Source organism: Rattus rattus, chromosome 1, assembly GCF_011064425.1.
Source record: "Rattus rattus isolate New Zealand chromosome 1, Rrattus_CSIRO_v1, whole genome shotgun sequence".
NCBI lineage: Eukaryota > Metazoa > Chordata > Mammalia > Rodentia > Muridae > Rattus > Rattus rattus.
In genome coordinates this window covers 252,111,092-252,124,239 of record NC_046154.1, presented here as the reverse complement: position 1 = coordinate 252,124,239, position 13,148 = coordinate 252,111,092, and the positions used below count along the sequence as shown (strand labels likewise).

Sequence of the window (13,148 nt, the reverse complement as noted above, 5' to 3'; positions counted from 1 at the left end):
GACAGATATAACAGGCTTCCACTAAGACTCAGCACTGCTCCTGTCTGCAGACATGACATGGTAGTCCCCAAGACCCTGTGGTGCCATGAGTGCCTGGAAAGGCTCCGAGAGACAGGAAGGCTGCTGTCCTCACAGTGGTGACTGCAGAGAAATAACAGAAGCAAAGCAGCAGCAGGCAAAGTGACAGCAGAGCTCAGGGTGTCTGCACACTCCCAGCTATCTGTCAGATGTGTCAGAGGGTTGGACTCCCAGTCACCAGTGTGACTCAGGCTGAGGACACGTCCCACAGGGGACCTCAGTGAGCCTCACTGTCCAGGGGCTTTTTTGGTGCCACAGAGATGGATCACCCGAATGGCTACCCTGTCTCCACAAGCTCCAAGTCACACTCAGGCAACCAGGGGTCCACTTGCCCAAACCCCTGTTGCAGGTGTAAATGGTGCCACACGGCCCTCAGCCCCAGCTGTGCAGAGACACTGCTGTCAGCGTGTCCCGGCTCTCAGGCAAGGTCTCCCTCAGCCTGACAGGACTCAGGCCCTTGTCCTGGAATGTGCAGACAGAGCTCCCGCAGCTGAGGTTGCTCTACGGCCATGGCTACACTCCCTGCCACACCAGGCAGCTTGATGCGTTCGTCTGAGCGTCGTTTTGTTTTATTTCAGTCAGGTATCACTAATATTCACCAGCGTTACCAGTGGATTTCCTGTGGTGTTGGGGATCGATCTCAGGGCCTTCTGTACTCTCAGTCAGAACATTCAAGTGCACCATACCCAAGAGTGTATTTGTGTGTGTTCATGTGTTTATTATGTAGGCATATACTGTGGGATAGGTATGTTTGTGTGCAGGCATGTGTGTGTGTGGGTGTGGTGTAAGTTTGTGTGCATTGGCATGTATATATGTTATGAATCCATGCATGTATACATATGTCTGTTTGTGCACGTGTGAATATGCATGTGTCCGTATGCATATTGTATCTGTGTGATCTAGTGTCTGTCTCTGTGTGTGAGAGTATCTGTATGTGCATGTCTTATGTGTTCTTCTGTGTGTATGTCCATCTCTGTATGTGTTAATGCATGTGTCTGTGTGTGGGTATATCTGTGTGTGTCCATGTATGTATATGTGTTTCTATCTGTGTGTGCCAGTGTGTGTGCCTGCATGTTTCGTGTGTGTGTGTGTATGAGTGTGTGTGTGTGTGTGTGTGTGTGTGAGCGTGTGTGTGTGTGTCTGCATGTTTGGTGTGTGTGTGTATGAATGTGTGTATGTGTGTGTTTGTGTCTGCATGCACATGAGCACACACACACACACACACACACACACACACAATGATGCTACAGGCTGTACACCTACATGAGGACAGGAGAAGCCAATGTCACGTGTCTTCCAATGCGCCCTTCACCTTTACTATTTGAGAACATGAAGTTCATCCTTTCAGGTAGACTGGCTGGCCAATGAGTTCCCAGGATGCACCAATCCCTGTCCCCAGTGCTCTGGTTACTCTCACACAGCAACAAACCAAGGTGTGCATAGGTGCTAGGATCTGAACTCAGGCCTTTGTGCCTCCCCAGTGAGACCTCTACTCCCTGGACCATGTCTGCAGCCCCTCCCCGCTGTCCCCTGGATGTGGTGTCAGAAGCAGCTTTCCTGGAGCACGCACTGTGGCTCCTTACTGTCCTTACTTAGATCCACTGTTCCTTTGGAGGTTTTTCTCCTTCCTTTGTTCTGCGTGTTTTGGATCTTCTCTACTGCTTTCCGGAACCGCTCTACATTCTGACATCCCGCCAATAGAACCAAGAGGGTGCACGCCCCACAGCCATGCCCAGCAGCCACACTACAGATGTCACCACTTTTCCAGGTTCTAGGGTCCCAGTCCATCGTCCAGGGATGCTGTGGGTAGTGAAGGTCAGTCCTATGGGCTGAGCTGTCTCTCAGTAGCCACAAGAGGGCAGAGAATGCAGCCCTGGCACAAAGGAGGAACAGGCAGGGTTTGAGAATCCCTTTCCCCTGCTCCTGCATGGTCCTGCCCTGGCATCTGATTAACCTTGAATGGGAAAGAAGCCATCCTGTGCCTGTCCATGGGGCTGAGACCCAAATAAACGGACAGGCAGCCTTCAACACCTGGTCTTAACAGTGCTATAAACAAATGCTTTACCATTGGGCTGCATCATTGACGCAAACAGCCATGGGGCTTTTCTCCCCTCTCTGCTTTTGAAGGAATTGTATGGGTGTAGGGGGTCTTATTATTTATTTGTTTTGTTATGTTATTTTTTTAGACAGAATTTTGCTGGGTAGCCATGGCTGTTTTAGAACTCACTGTGTGGACAAAGCCAGCCTCAAACTCAGATCTGCCTACCTCGGTGCCCAAGTGCTGGAATTAAAGACACACACTACCACCCTCTGGCTAAAAAATTGGTTTTCCGTATGATGTATTTTGACTATTCCTTTGCTCGCCCAACTCCTCCCACATCATCCACCAAGAGGTCCTCTTCTTAATGTCCTTGTGAACTGTCATAAGCACGCATGCGCACACGCACACACACACACACACACACACACACACACACACACACACACCGCCTGCTGTCTCTGCTTGTGCCAGTCCTATCAGCAGGACACCAGCTAGAGTCCTCCGAGAAGAGAGACGCAAGATTGAGAAGATGCCCCCAGCAGTCTGGCCTGTGGTGCATTCATTTTCTTGATTGATGGGTGCTGTGGGAGGGCACAGCCTCCTGTGGGTGACCACCATGGGAGGGCAGATAGTCAGGAATGATATAAGAAACAAGACTGACCAGCGATCATCCAGCAGTCCTCCCTGGTCTCTGCATTGGTTGCTGCCTTAGGTCCCAGGCCCTGTCTCCCCTAAGGGATGGCATTATAAACTCTAAGATGAAACAAACCCTTTTCTCCCCGGGTTGTGTGGGATCCCAGCAATAGAAACACAGAGACGCCAGACCGGATCCAGTCCGGTTGTTTCTTCTTCTGGTTTTTCTGTACTTGTGTTTTCCTGGGCCTAGAGGTTGAACCCAGGGTTGGGCGCATGCTAGTCACACCGCTAACCTTTTGGATGGGCAGGAGACTTGATGGTCCATTTCGTGGTTGTTGTGTTATATTGTTTGCGTTCACCTCAAGTTGTCCCATTTCTTTTGCAGTTTGACCCTCTGGTTGTTTAACAACGGTGTTGCTAAATTCCACATGCTTGTCCTGTGTCCATTTCACTACTGAAATGAGATTTATAGCCTCATTCCACAGCAGCAGGGAAGATCCTGTTCATCACAGGGTCTCCCGGGCTGCCCTGGAAATCCCTATGTGGGCCAGGCTGGCCTTGAACTCAGAGATCCATCTTCCATTGTTTGCCAACATGGCACCACCAGGTCCGCAGCCAGCACCACAGGGACTGCTGAGTGTGCTCCACTGACACTGACTCCCTCCTGACTCCATAATTTGATTGCTCTGATCCACTCTAATTTTCAAAATCCCTATGGTCTCCCCCCACAGATTCCTTGGCCAATATCTCCTCCTTTATTTTCGCCACCATATCTTCTTCCACCTGCACTGCATACAGCACTTTGATTTCCATATCCTGGTGTCCCATCACCACAGCCCCTCTACTGCCATAGCATAGACATCACTGCAGACTGATCTACTGCATTCTGCAGGACACCACCGTGGCCTCCTCTTCCGTCTAAGTTCCCACAGACACCACAGTCACAGAGACCACCTCCACAAGTTCCTCCAGAGCCCATCAAATGGCCAGTTCTCCCTGCCTGACCTCTCCCTGACCCTGCAGAGCATGTCTCTGGCTTAGAAAGGGCCTGTTCACCCTTTGCCTGTGGTATTTATGAACAATTTGAACAAATGTAGCACGACCAAGTTACAACAACAAGTACTCTCCTTTTCCACTGCGTCTTCTACAATGTCTACTGCCTCGGTCTTGCCAAACTCTGCTATCCTAGCCTCTCCCATAACTCTAACCACAAACATTTCCTTTACTGTTCAGGGAGCAGCAGGTTCTACAGATTCCTGTGCGAGGCAGCTCTCCATGGTTCTACTACGAGTCCTTCAGCCTTGTGTGGTCCAGCACACATCCCGGCATCCACCTGAACACAACAGGAAGTCACAATAACAAAACGCATGGATGCTTTGTTGGGGAGAGGCTGCCTCTCATTACTGCACCATGTCTCAAAATGTCCTCTTCAACTAAGGTGAAGAGTTTTAAAGCTCTAAAATGCAATGCACATCTGCCTCAATTCTCGTAGATTGTTGGGTTCGTGACCATTTGTTTGTAGAGCTACACTTGTCTCTTCCTGGTCAGTCTCAGTCTGGGAACTGATGCTGTACCTTTCCATCCCTTCCCTTTCATTTCTGTCTTGTAACTATTTTCTCATTGTATACCATGGAGGTTAAGTCAAAATACTTACAAGTCTTGGCATTTTGTTACTCACCAAACGTGCAGCTCAAGCAATGGATCTGTGGTTTGAGATGTCATACGGAGCAGACCATGGTGACGGACACAGTCCCCCTGTGGCCTCACACCATGAGGGGCACAGTTACCACCTCAGCATGAAAGTGTCACCAAACCTAGCCAAACTCCGCCATCCTTTGTCCAACCTAAGCTTTCCCAAGGCAGCACTCAAGAGTCATGGCTCTACCACTCAGTGACATCCCACTCCACAATGCCTAGGGAAAAACGGAAGACCTGGAGATGGCTCGGACACTTACTGCTGGTCATCATTTCAACAACATGAGGCAGATAGAGGGCAGGAAAGGGAAATAAATGGTGCACAGGACAGAGTCCAGGAGCAGCGTGCCCAGGTTGCATCTGACCATTTCCAGGGAGTCCAAAGGACAGCGAGCGAGTATCTGTAGACCTGTGTGTAGAGAACTGCAAACCTAGGAGCACCGCTGGCCCTTGACGACCAGGGACTCAAGGCCAGCTGGAGACATAAATATGCAGACACCATTCTCCTAAAGTCACGTGATCCCGACAGACCACAGTTGATCTCATGGCTGAGAGCATATAAACAGGGAACAAAGCTAACAGTGCTGGCAGGAAGAGGGTTAGCAGAGCATCCAGTCTTTTCGCAAGAGCTGGAGACAGAGGAAACTCATTACAGCACACCGTGTGTGAAATCCTGCACGTGTCTGCACATTTACCTCACAAGGGCTCACTTACATGATGCAGGAAAATCCATCCTCCACTGAGGCCTGCACCCAGTCAACAATGCTGCTTCCCTTTGATCATGTCATATGTGACACAGACGGGTAGAGATGAGGGACCAAATAGGTTGTCCCACTGCTGACCCCCAGGTATAAGCACCAGGCACCTGAAGCTACCCTCACGGGTCCAGGAGCCAACCAGGAGGAACCCAGCATCTGACTCTGTCAGTGAACTGAGCAAGTTGACTCCCCAACCCCCTTTCTGACCAGGATCCATTCTGGTGTCCTGACTCCCACACAGGTCTCCTTTCAGGCCATGTTGGGCCTCAAAAAAGACCCTTGTCGTGGCCCCCATCTTTGGAGCAGTTCTAGGGAAACTGGGTTGTGCAGAGCCAAGGATCATGGACAGGAAGAGGAAGAGCAGACGTGGAGGCTTCAGGTCAGCAATCAGCATGGAGTCACCCAGGGGCCCTAGCAGTGGTCAGGACAGAGGTACCCTGGGCAGCAGAAGGGGGAGACCCGAGTACAGTCCTAGCTGTTGGGCTGCATGGTGTGGTCTGTGCTCATCCCCTGCCTCCATCCTGCCACACTGATCGTGCAGCACAGAGAGGCTGCCTGGATTGCACGGGGACGTCTGAGCCTTAGATCTGCAGAGGCTGGGATCCAGCAAGGACAGGGCCTGCACGGTCACTGGCCCTAGTGAATGGTGAGCGGCCATGTGTGGTGCCCAGCACTGCCCAGCACACGGGCACCATTGTTAGACGGCTCAGAGTCATCTCTCTGCTTTCCTCATGGCTGCCTAACCTGACCACGGGCCTCAGGCATGAGGAGGAAATTACCTTACCTCTCTCCATGTGGAAGACTGTTGTCAGGAGAGACTAACCCACCATGAAACAGAGGGTGAATAAGACTCAGAGGCCAGCATGTGACATCCTGGCCTCTTGGGCCAACTTAGGGACTCCCCAAGATCCTCAGACCATTTCTAAGCTCCCTCACACTGGGTCTGAGAAATCCCATGTTGTGCGTCTTGCTGCCTGACCAACTGGATGACCACAGATGTGTACTGAAGATGGCGCATGCTCCAGCTGCCCTGCCACACTGGGCCTCACTCACCCACAGGGACTAGGGCTTCGCTCTCCCCTGGCCCTTCCTCTGCCATAGGAGCTCTACCTGCCTTCCCCCACTGCCCTTCCCTTGCCTGTAGGTGCTCCACCCTCTTTTCCTCAAGGCAGGAGACATCCTCCCACTGCACACACACCCAGGAAAGCCAGGGACTGGATGACAGTCACCCCTCATGTCCTGCTGACCAAGAGCTCCATTAAGGTCTAGAAGGTCTCATTCCCCTCTAAGGCAATGTTCTCAAGCTCCCTCGGCTCTTCATGGGTAGCATACCAGACGATTGTTCCACAGGCAATGATCAGGCCATCCATCGTGAAGCAGGGGTCCACTGGACATCTGCCTACCATGCTCAGCCCAAAAGAATCACAATGCTCAGCTCCGTAGGAACTGAACCTCACTGGCCCCTCCCTACACTTGACCAAACAAAACACAGGATTGGCCCTGGAGTCAGAGGACAAAGGACAACCCTGGCTCTCCTTTATAAGGGGACAGGCTCCAAGATTGGGACTCCCTGATTCTAGGTGCTGTATTGAGTGTTGGTCATTGGTCTTTGGGAGCCTGGGCAGCAGCAGGGCAGCCATGGAGCTGCTGAATGGGACTGGCCTGTGGCCCATGGCCATATTCACAGTCATCTTCATATTACTGGTGGACCTGATGCACCGGCGCCAGCGCTGGACTTCTCGCTACCCTCCAGGCCCTGTGCCGTGGCCTGTGCTGGGCAACCTGCTGCAGGTGGACCCCAGTAACATGCCATACAGCGTGTACAAGGTGAGGGACTTAGTGGTGGATGGTGACTGGGGTTATGGTATATAAGTGGCAAATAGTGGGGCTTCAGCCACAAGTCAGACAAGGATCCGGGTCCCCAAGAGGGGAGAGGCTTAGCAATGTTTTTGTGGCAGCCACTGGAACTTTCTAGGGCAAAGTCTCGGGGGGATCAAAGTCCAGGAGGTGAAGGGGGATGAGACAGCAGTGTTTAGTCTATTTGATCAGGACAGCAGCCATAGAGGTCCCAGTTCCCTTATGATCCTTTCAGAGAGGTGGTCTTGACCTGCTGTGAGGTCTACTACACCATGTCAGTCAGGACTCTGAGCAGAGGGAGGGCATGTGGCTGCCTGAATCTCTTGGTACTGTGTGTTCTATGGTCTCCCTCCCATCTCAGTGAACCAGAGTTTCTTCATGTGGGCTGAGAGGCTAAGATGTCCCAGAATATTTTTCTTGCTCTGGCAAGGTCACAGCTGGGGTGTCCCATCTACTGTGATTCCTTTGCTGCTCTTAAAAGGTAAGAGGCCACAGTGGTAGGCATCCTCAGGCTGGGGATGAAACTCAGTGAAGAACATTTTTCCAGGATCTATGAGGACCAAGGTATGACGATAGCAATACATACACACAAATATACATGTGTAAACATACACATATGGACACACACACATGGAAACACACACACACACAAACATGAACACACGCACACGGACGCACACGGACACACATGGACACACACATGTACACACACACATTCACATACACACACTCATACACCCATGGACACACATAAACACACACACATGGACACACACACACACAAGGACACTCATACACACGGACACAAGACACATACTCACACATTCACATTCACATATACAAAAATGCATACGTAAACATACACAAAATGCACACAAACACACACATACATACACACACACATACGCACACATTCACATTCACATATACAAACATGCATGGGTAAACATAAACAAAACAGAAAAAGAGACAGAGAGAAAGGGAGACACACACGCACACAGAGAGAGAGAGAGAGAGAGAGAGAGAGAGAGAGAGAGACAGAGAGAGACAGAGAGAGACAGAGAGAGACTGCCTGTGCACACTCACACTTTGACAATGGTTGTGCACTGAGCCTGGTTCTATGATCTGTGAGGACCTCCCCTACCTATGTGCTCTGTCCCTCTACTTCAGCTTCAACACCGCTATGGTGACGTGTTCAGCCTGCAGATGGGTTGGAAGCCCATGGTCATTGTCAACAGACTGAAAGCGGTGCAGGAAGTGCTGGTGACTCATGGAGAGAACACTGCTGACCGCCCTCCAGTGCCCATCTTTAAGTTCCTGGGTGTGAAACCCAGATCCCAAGGTGAAAGGCCATGGGGAGGGTGGAGATGGTTTCAGAGCTGTGGCAAGGAGCAGAGGAAGCATGGGGCATGAGTGTGGGTGGGAACGTGATCAAGAAACTCAAGGAAAAGTCACTGAAGTCGAGGACGACAGCCCAGAAGGCATGTGCTGGATTGGGTTAGCTCATGGCCAGAACGGACCAGAGAAGAGAACTGGGGAGAGCAGGAGGCAGCATAGCTCGGCATCGTTGTTCACACACAGATGTGTTTGCAGGTGTGATCCTTGCACCTTACGGGCCTGAATGGCGAGAGCAGAGACGATTCTCTGCGTCCACCCTGCGCACCTTCGGCATGGGCAAGAAATTTCTGGAGGAGTGGGTGACCAAGGAGGCCGGCCACCTCTGTGATGCCTTCACTGCCCAGGCTGGTGGGTGATGGGTGAGGAATGCAGTTGGGCAGAGGGAGACGTGGGCAGTCCATTGATTTGCTTGTATCTCCACTCCATCTCCACTCCCAGGGCGGTCCATCAATCCCAAGGCCATGCTGAACAAAGCCTTGTGTAATGTGATCGCATCCCTCATTTTTGCCCGTCGCTTTGAATATGAAGACCCTTACCTCATCAGGATGATGACACTATTGGAAGACAGTTTGACAGAAGTCTCTGGTTTCATTCCTGAGGTGGGAGGTTCAGGGCAGCCTACAGAGCCACTTGTGTGCGGTCCTTCTTCGCTGGAGGAAGCTGTGCACCAAAGCTGTGGGGGAGGTCAACTGCAGGAGGACAGGCCTGTTGACAACTGTTGGATGACAGGAGAGGAGAAGTGAATCAAGATCAGGATTTCCAGAAAGGGAGAGAACATGGGCCCTCTTTTGCCTGGGAGACGCAAAGTCAGCACTTGTCCCCAGGGTAGAATAGTCCTTCTATTCACCTGGGGCTGTGAGAACCTGTAGGTGGCTCTTGCAAATTTAACAGTTGAGGAGGAGGCAGGTGATGGGTGGGAACAAACAGGCTCTGGGAAGGAGGCTGACACCTGAGCCTGGTCCAGGTGAGTGCCCAGCATCCCTAGCACCAAGAGGCCAACCAAATTGTGGGTGGGGAAGGATCCTGGCAAGCAAGCCTGCCACCCGAGTTTGATGTCTGGGACCCATGTAGGATAGAGACAATGGACTCTACACATTGTCCCATCACTTGTTCCCACACACCGCGGCACAGGAGCCCCATACACGGTCATGATTCACTAATAACTGATTTTGTGAAGAGGAAGCTCTGAGACGTCCGTCTGTGTCTCTCACAGGTTCTTAACGCATTCCCAGCACTGCTGCGCATCCCAGGGCTGGCTGACAAGGTCTTCCAAGGTCAGAAGACCTTCATGGCCTTACTGGATAACCTGCTGGCTGAGAACAGGACCACCTCGGACCCTGCCCAGCCACCCCGAAATTTGACTGATGCCTTCCTGGCTGAGGTGGAGAAGGTGATTGATAGCCCAAGGAAATGGAGCCAGGGGACAGGGGCTGAGGTCCTGTGAGCTGTGAGGCCAGAAGAGTGGGGTCTTGTGTATCACCAAGTGCCTCAGCCCCTGGGCTGCTCTGGGGACAATGGCAGGCCATGGTGGGACTTCCTCTCCCTACTAAGCCCATCCTTTCTGCCTGGCCAGGCCAAGGGGAATCCTGGGAGCAGCTTTAATGATGAGAACCTACGCATGGTGGTGGCTGACCTGTTCACTGCAGGGATGTTGACCACCTCGACCACGCTGTCCTGGGCCCTACTGCTCATGATTCTATACCCGGATGTGCAGCGTGAGCCTGGCTGGGGCTGGGAGGGAGGTAGAGGCACACTCTCCAGATGACTTGAGACCCTTGTGGCTCCCAGAGCTAACTTAACCCAAACTCCAGTGCTGCTCACTGGTACCTTTCTCTCATGGACTCAGCCCTTAACATGGTTGTTAAACATGGAAGTCCCCAGTGGCTGTTTCACTCAGGAGATGCTGTCCCTCCAGGCAGAGTCCAACAAGAGATTGATGAGATCATAGGGCAGGTGCGGTGTCCAGAGATGACAGACCAGGCCCACATGCCCTACACCAATGCTGTCATCCATGAGGTACAGCGCTTTGGGGACATTGCTCCATTGAATTTGCCACGCATCACGAGTTGTGACATTGAAGTACAGGACTTCGTCATCCCCAAGGTAGGCATGGACCTGTCACAATTCCATCAAGACCCACTATCAAACAAGGACAGGAGCTCAAGACCTATTCAAGACATCCTATTCCTAATGTGGTCACAAGACCAGAGTGCATGCAGGCTGCAGCCATGGAGTCTTCAAACAAAGAGAATTGTCAAATCAAAATGTTCAAAGGAAACATGCAGTGCTGCACATAGAGATAGTGGCCAGGGTGACCACCCATGGGAGTTCTGTTACAGAGCCCTCCAAGGTGCTGGGAGGCTCTGGGGTTGAGGTTGAATGAGGGAGCCCAGTGTGTGCAGGAAAGAAGTTATGCATGTGATCCTGGGCACCAGGGTCTCGGCAGTGCCACCCCTGTCCATCTTCATGCATGTGCCCTCTTAACAGGGGACGACCCTCATCATCAACCTGTCGTCGGTGCTGAAGGATGAGGCCGTCTGGGAGAAGCCCCTCCGCTTCCATCCAGAACACTTCCTGGATGCCCAGGGCAACTTTGTGAAGCATGAGGCCTTCATGCCATTCTCAGCAGGTACCTCTGTGGGGCCTGACTCCCTGTCTGTTCCCAGGTGACTGAGAGGGTGGAGCTCCAATCAGGCTCCAGACTGACTGAGCCCCTGTCCTACCACAGGCCGCAGAGCATGCCTGGGGGAGCCCCTGGCCCGCATGGAGCTCTTCCTCTTCTTCACCTGCCTCCTGCAGCGCTTCAGCTTCTCCGTGCCGGCCGGACAGCCCCGGCCCAGCACCCTTGGCGTGTTTGGTTTTCCAGTTACCCCCTTGCCCTACCAGCTCTGTGCTGTGGTACGGGAGCAAGGACACTAATTCCAGTCCAGCTCTACAGGGCAAGCTGAGCCATGCTTAATAAACCAGTCTTGAGGCTGCTGCTGTTTTCTGCTTCAACCCAGCCCTGTCTCTGCTGGGTCTCAGACAACCGCCTCCAACCAACCTTTGCCACCAGCCTCATTCCTCTCTAAGGGACAACGTGAGTGCTGTGCCCTGTGCTGAGCCTGGTCCACGGGCACAGGCTGCAGGTTCAGCACTTAAGAGCCCAAATCAGGAGGATCGTGTATGTGGATCTTTCCTGGGATATACAGCAAGGCCTAGGTCAGCCTGGGTTATACAACAAGGACAGCCTGGTGAAACCAAACCAGAGCTATGAAGAGGAAGTGCAAAGAAGACAGACAGGAAGGAGGGAGGGAGAAAGGGAGGAGCAAGGAAGAAAATGAAAAGGTAGGCTGTGTCAGGAGGAACAACTTACCCTGTGTTACCCGCCAAGGCCTGCCATTGGTGACCAGGGTGGTGACAGACTGCAGGCAGAGGTCAGGTCTCCAGGGGTCTCAAGGACAGATATAACAGGCTTCCACTAAGACTCAGCATTGCTCCTGTCTGCCGACATGACATGGTGGTCCCCAAGACCCCCATGAGTGCCGTGAGTGCCTGGAAAGGCTCCGAGAGACAGGAAGGCTACTGTCCTCACAGTGGTGACTGCAGAGAAATAACAGAAGAAAAGCAGCAGCAGGCAAAGTGACAGCAGAGATCAGGGTGTCTGCACACTCACAGCTATCTGTCAGATGTGTCAGAGGGTTGGACTCCCAGTCACCAGTGTGACTCAGGTGAGGACACGTCCCACAGGGGACTTCAGTGAGCCTCACTGTCCAGGGGCTTTTTTGGTGCCACAGAGATGAGCACCCCATGGCTCCCCCGTCTCCACAAGCTCCAAGTCACACTCAGGGAACCAGGGATCCACTTGCCCAAACCCCTGTTGCAGGTGTAAATGGTGCCACACGGCCCTCAGCCCCAGCTGTGCAGAGACACTGCTGTCAGCGTGTCCCGGCTCTCAGGCAAGGTCTCCCTCAGCCTGACAGGACTCAGGCCCTTGTCCTGGAATGTGCAGACAGAGCTCCCCCAGCTGAGGTCGCTCTACGGCCCTGGCCACACTCCCTGCCACACCAGGCAGCTTGATGCGTTCATCTGAGCGTCGTTTTGTTTTATTTCAGTCAGGCATCACTAATATTCACCAGCGTTACCAGTGGATTTCTTGTGGTGTTGGGGATCGATCCCAGGGCCTTCCGCTCCAGCAGCAAGCACCAGTGAGCCACCCTCAGCTCATTCTCCTTACAGCTCGGTGCTGCAAGTCATGCCTGGTGTGCAGCCACTACCGCAACCCCTCCACAGATCACTGCATCTGCTAAAATGTCACTCTGAACCCCAGGACAGCAGCTCCTCCTTCTGTCCTCTGCACCACCCCAGCACAGCTCATTCTGCTTCTGTTTCTGTGACTTGACAGAGGGCAATCGCACCCTATCTTCCTGTGACGGACTTTAGACTTCAAGGCTCCCACATGTTCAGCAGGCGTCACACTAACTCTTTACAGACAAACGGTAGGAGTGAGCGCTGCTCACCCAGAACTCACTGGTAACTCTCTGGCTTCAATTACGGTAGATAATCCTGGGATATCTGAGAGAAGGGCTCCCATTCGAAGAACTTTCATAGACATATTCTGTTTCTTACAACTCTCGTTTGTTATTTCTTTTTTTTTTTTTTTTTTATTAACTTGAGTATTTCTTATGTACATTTCGAAAGTGTTA

General features: G+C 52.3%; 1 protein-coding gene across 1 annotated transcript; it reads left to right on the top strand.

The window, feature by feature from the left end:
* The first annotated feature begins 6,730 nt into the window (after positions 1–6,730).
* Positions 6,731–11,428, top strand: LOC116914332 (cytochrome P450 2D10-like). The gene is made up of 9 exons (XM_032918558.1): positions 6,731–7,035; positions 8,236–8,407; positions 8,659–8,811; positions 8,902–9,062; positions 9,677–9,853; positions 10,037–10,178; positions 10,379–10,566; positions 10,951–11,092; positions 11,192–11,428. The coding sequence occupies exons 1-9, from the start codon at positions 6,847–6,849 to the stop codon at positions 11,380–11,382; spliced, it is 1,515 nt and encodes a 504-aa protein (XP_032774449.1). The 5' UTR covers positions 6,731–6,846; the 3' UTR covers positions 11,383–11,428.
* The last annotated feature ends 1,720 nt before the right edge of the window (positions 11,429–13,148 follow it).

Excerpts from the sequence above, each read along its gene's own strand:
- LOC116914332 (XM_032918558.1), top strand. The coding sequence starts at position 6,847 with ATGGAGCTGCTGAATGGGACTGGCCTGTGGCCCATGGCCATATTCACA. Across the intron at positions 7,036-8,235 it reads TGCCATACAGCGTGTACAAG|CTTCAACACCGCTATGGTGA; the intron begins GTGAGGGACTTA and ends CCTCTACTTCAG. Across the intron at positions 9,063-9,676 it reads TCTCTGGTTTCATTCCTGAG|GTTCTTAACGCATTCCCAGC; the intron begins GTGGGAGGTTCA and ends TGTCTCTCACAG.